The 4,967-nt window shown below is 39.9% G+C and overlaps 1 protein-coding gene across 1 annotated transcript; it reads left to right on the forward strand.

Annotated features, from left to right (window-relative positions):
• Nucleotides 1-583: 583 nt before the first annotated feature.
• On the forward strand, nt 584-1,096 carry LOC141614769 (protein FAR-RED IMPAIRED RESPONSE 1-like). Its single transcript, XM_074433515.1, has one exon. It carries the CDS (start codon nt 584-586, stop codon nt 1,094-1,096), a length of 513 nt encoding a protein of 170 aa, XP_074289616.1.
• Nucleotides 1,097-4,967: the final 3,871 nt, after the last annotated feature.

A 4,967-nucleotide genomic window follows, 5' to 3' on the forward strand; every position in this document is an offset into this window, starting at 1 on the left:
AACGTTATTTTGTTTGTCGGATGGGTGGAAAAGGTCCCGTAAATAAGGATGTCGATTCTTTAATGAGGGGTAACACCGCTACCGCGTGGTGCAATTGCAAATTTTCAATGAAAGTTGTTGAATTAGAAGAGAATAAGTGGCAGCTTGTGATGAGATCCGGGTTTCATAATCATGGTTTAACGTTGTATTGTGACGGCGACAGATACTTTGCAAAGTTTGATGACGAGGAGTTGGCTTATATCGATGCCCAAGTTAGAGCTCACGTTAGACCGGCAATTATTAGTGCGGGTTTACATCAGCGGAATCCGGAAAAGTCAAGACCTAATCGGCGACAAATCTACAACCGTTCTCAGAAAGTAAGGGTCGAGGAAAGAGATGGGAGAAACCCGGCACTGTGAGATGTTAGCACTTGCGGTTCAAAGATAAGTACGTTCATTATTGGGTCACTGATCAGGAGACCGATGAGCTAACCCACGTGTTCATGGCTCATCCAGAAGCGGTTAAGATGTTTCGATCATACTATTATGTGGTACAGATCGATTCCACGTACAAGACAAATGAATACCGTCTTCCGCTTGTTGAGATGGTTGGAGTCACACCCGTCGGGAAGAGCTTTGTCATCGCGTATGCTCTTGTGACGCATGAGTCGGAGGAGAAATATCTGTGGGTCCTACGGAAACTGAAGGCCCTGCTCAATGATGTCGTTCAACCTATTGCTATTGTTACTGATTGCGAGGGTGGTTTGTTGAACGCGATTCCCATTGTTTTTCCAGATTCGTCTCACTTGCTATGTCTTTGGCATATATATTCTAACGTGGAGACAAAGGCACTTGATATCACGAAACAGGATAATTGGGCTAAGCACGTAACTTTTAACTTGTTTACTGCGGTTGTCGAGGCGGAGACCGAAGATAAGTTTAATGTTGCGTGGGGCAAATTGGCAAGGGAATGGGCGGGAGTGGCGGCTTATATTGAGAGGCAATGGTTCCCGCACTTGGAAAAATGGGCCAAGTATAGAACGAACAACATAACTCATTTTGGCAATACTTCTACATCCCGGGTTGAGTCGGCTCATGCGAATTTGAAGAGATGGTGAATAGCGAAATGGGCGATTGATAGCATCGGAGTCGGTTTCATTCTTTGATGGAAACGCAACATGTTGAGATCCGACACTCGTTGGAGTTATCTAGATCGAGGCGGTTGACGGGGATTCAGCGATTATTTTCCAGACTTTCTTGCAAAATATCAAAGAATGCCATCTCTGAATTGCGTAAAGAATTCGAAAGAGGTGCCAAGATGACGGAAGATGCCTTGACGATCGATTGCGGTTGTGTAAAGGCTACTACACTTGGTTTGTTATGTGCTTGTTCACTTCACCGCATTTCTAGAAACGGATCTCGGGTCCCTGTTGATGTGTTACATGCATTTTGGAGGAAGTTGGAGTACGATGGTTCGGAGGCAATGCCGACTTGTGATGATGATCGATTGGAGGAGTTATTCGATGAAATTCGGAATGCAGATCCGAGTATGAGATCATCCATGTTCGATGCCCTTTACTCTCAGATACATCCGGATCAGGAGGATGTAAACGAGCCTCGGGTCAACGAGAACCCTAGAGGACGTCCGAGTAGGGGAACTCGTAGAGATCCGTCCGCCGTTGAGCATGCACGGGTTCGTGTTCGAGTAGGTACTCCGTCTTCCCAACGTACTCCGTCTAGTACCCCCCCGTTCTACTCCGACGGTTCTGTTACTCGTCGTCTACTCCCCGTTCTACTCCGTCGGTTCGTTTTACTCCGTATAGAACCCCCCGGTCCACTCAAACGGGCCCCGGTACACCGTCTACCACTGCTACCACGACTACGGGGAGTTTCGGCACAACTTATTGCGCACCTCTTGAGGTCGACTACACCATTGGTGATTTGAGGTATTTTCCTTATCGTGACTTCCTGCCTTCATTTTTTCACGAGTATGTAGAAGCATGGTTTAATCCTTACGGAGACGGTCATTGTGGTTTTCGAGTTATCTCACATCTTTGTTCGGGGTGACCAATCTCATTTCACGATGGCTAGAACAGATTTACTTAGGGAAATTCGTAGTCCCGATTACCGTGATCATATCTATGGCCCAGGGAGATTTGATACGGAGGTAGCTAGAATTACATTTATGGATCAGATACCGTGTGGCTCGGGTAATTGGATGGACGGTTTCGATCTATATGGTTATGCTACGATGTACAATTGGGTGATATGTTGTATTTCTGCATTTGACGATCGAGAAGGTCAGCGAAATTGGAATGGTAGTTTTACTTATTTGCCTCTACGAGCCCCCCCGAGTCGTACCCCATATGGTGTCTTATGGGTATTACATGCGGGAAACCACTATTTGCGGCTCCGGGTACGCCCCTTGTCACCTATGCCTCCATTAGCCCCTTGTTGGGTACATGATGCAAGCGTAGATCAATATAATGGCCTGTATCGACATCAGATCCGATTATGGCGCGATTTCGCGAGGTGTTCTTAGCTTTTATTTGTCCGATTATTGTACCTTCTATTTTATATATCTGAATATTGTACCTTATATTTTTTTTTATTTAATTATCCGATTATTGTAGTTTATTATCCTCTGCATCCGATTAATTGACTTAAAACGTAATTTAATTAAAACAATCCTTAAAACATAATTTCACATATTTTAATAAAAACATTCCTTAAAACGCGTTTTGACATACTTAAAACATAAACCAATGAAAACATAATTAAACCCCAAACCCCAAACCCCAAACCCCAAACCCCAAACCCCAAACCCTAAACCCCAAACCCCAAACCCCAAACCCCAAACCCTAAACCCCAAACCCCAAACCCATACCATAAACGATTATTACTTAAAACATAACATAATTAAATAACTACCGAACTTAATTATCTTCCGATGATGAAGATGACGATTCCTCATCTTCTTCATGATCTTGAATCTCAATTTCTTCAGGTTGGGTAGACATATATTGAGTCAATAAATCATTCAAGTAGAGATAAAGAATTCCTTGCCCCGGCACTCTACCAGCACATAAGTCTGATAGTCTTGGGTAATCAATCACGGTGAGAATGCGCTCAAAATATGTAAAGATATCACTTTTTAACCTACGAAACTCCCACATCTTCTCGTTTAGTACTTCATCAGAAACAACCTCATCTCTAACTGCTGGAGTTAGAACATGATCCGGGTTTCCTTGTAAAATTATACAAAGGGTACCAATTGGAGGCTCTTCAAGCAGGTGCCATACAGTGTCACTTGGAACCACTGATTTAAGACGCTCAATTAGAATTGGTAAATTTTGAACAATTAAATCGATTCTTATTTGATAAACTCTGGTTTTTTGAGCATTTGTGAGAACCATTTTAAGGTTTGGATGTTGTGAGTGAATAATTAGTATTGTAGTGAGTGAATATGATTTGGGTGTTGTGATTGAAATTGACATAGAATGACCTATTTATAACCTATTAATTGTAACGGTTATTTTTGAATTATAACGGCTATTTTGAATTATAACGGTAAAATTTGAATTATAACGGTAAAATTTGAATTATAACGGTAAATTTTGAATTATAACGGTAAAATTTTAATTATAACGGTAAAATTTGAATTATAACGGCTGTTTTTGAATTGTAACGGTTATTTTGAATTATAACGGTAATCTTTGAATTATAACGGTAACATTTGAATTATAACGGCTATTTTTGAATTATAACGGTAAAATTTGAATTATAACGGTCACATTTGAATTATAACGGTTATTTTTGAATTATAACGGTAAAATTTGAATTATAACGGTCACATTTTTCCCTATATAAACATCTACATAATGTTGTAATTTTGCACTCATCTTCAACCTTTTCTATTTTCCAATCATCTTCATCATCTTCCATTTTTTTCTTCAAATCTTTACTTATGTCAACATCATCATCAAGGTGGGGAACCCGACCAATTGAAGGCCTTGATTTTAAGAATCAAATTTGCAATCGTTGTCAAAGAAACGCTATCATCATGATTTAAGGATGACTACTAATCCGAAGAAAGCTTTTTTAAGTGCGTAATTTGCGATCGTTTTGTGTCGTGGTTGATCAAGATCATTTAACAATAACAAAAAAGTTGAATATAGCATGTCAAGATGAAGGTGATGATGCATCAAGTGGAAATGTCATGAAAGAGCAAGTGATAGGTATAAAAAAGGAGATTTCAGAAATGACAAGGATGATGAAGTTTTATTTCAAGTGTATCTTGTATTTGTTTGTTTTCATTATGTTGGCCATTGTCATGAAGTAGTTACTAAATCCAGAAATGTATGAATTTGCATCAGTTGCTATGTATTCAAGAAATTTAAGAAATTTAAGAAATTTCAGAATTTAAAACCGTCAATTTTTTTGAAATAAACAACGTTCAAATAGTCAACTAACATAATCATCCAACATAAATAATGTCTTCAAAAACGTACAAAATAAATGAAAACAAACACAAATTAGTCTCCCACTACTGATTATCCTCTTCCTCGCTATCAGTATAAACACCATCTGCTCTACGCTGAACAACATCACCGGGTGTTTGACGAGGTCCTCGCTGACGTATGATATCCCCAGCCCTCTCAATCAATGGGTCGACGTTCTTCATCATCTTGCGGAGGAAGGCAAGCTGTTTCTTGTCATCCTTAATTTTTTTGGCCTCGTAAAATGAAACATTACAAAGACGTGCGTCTGCAAATTGACAAGAACAACTAAAACATTATAAACATTATCGAGGAACAAAAGAAAGTTAAACAATAATTACAAGAACTGTAAGTAATATTATTACCTCAGCAGGGATATCAAAATCCTCATGTGGCGCGGGGGCGTCATGGTGGTCGGGATCAATGATCAACGGGTGAGAATTCCCATTATACCAAGTCACATAATCTGGCTCCGTCTCACCCGGGATAG

Source organism: Silene latifolia, chromosome 11, assembly GCF_048544455.1.
Source record: "Silene latifolia isolate original U9 population chromosome 11, ASM4854445v1, whole genome shotgun sequence".
Classification (NCBI taxonomy): domain Eukaryota; kingdom Viridiplantae; phylum Streptophyta; class Magnoliopsida; order Caryophyllales; family Caryophyllaceae; genus Silene; species Silene latifolia.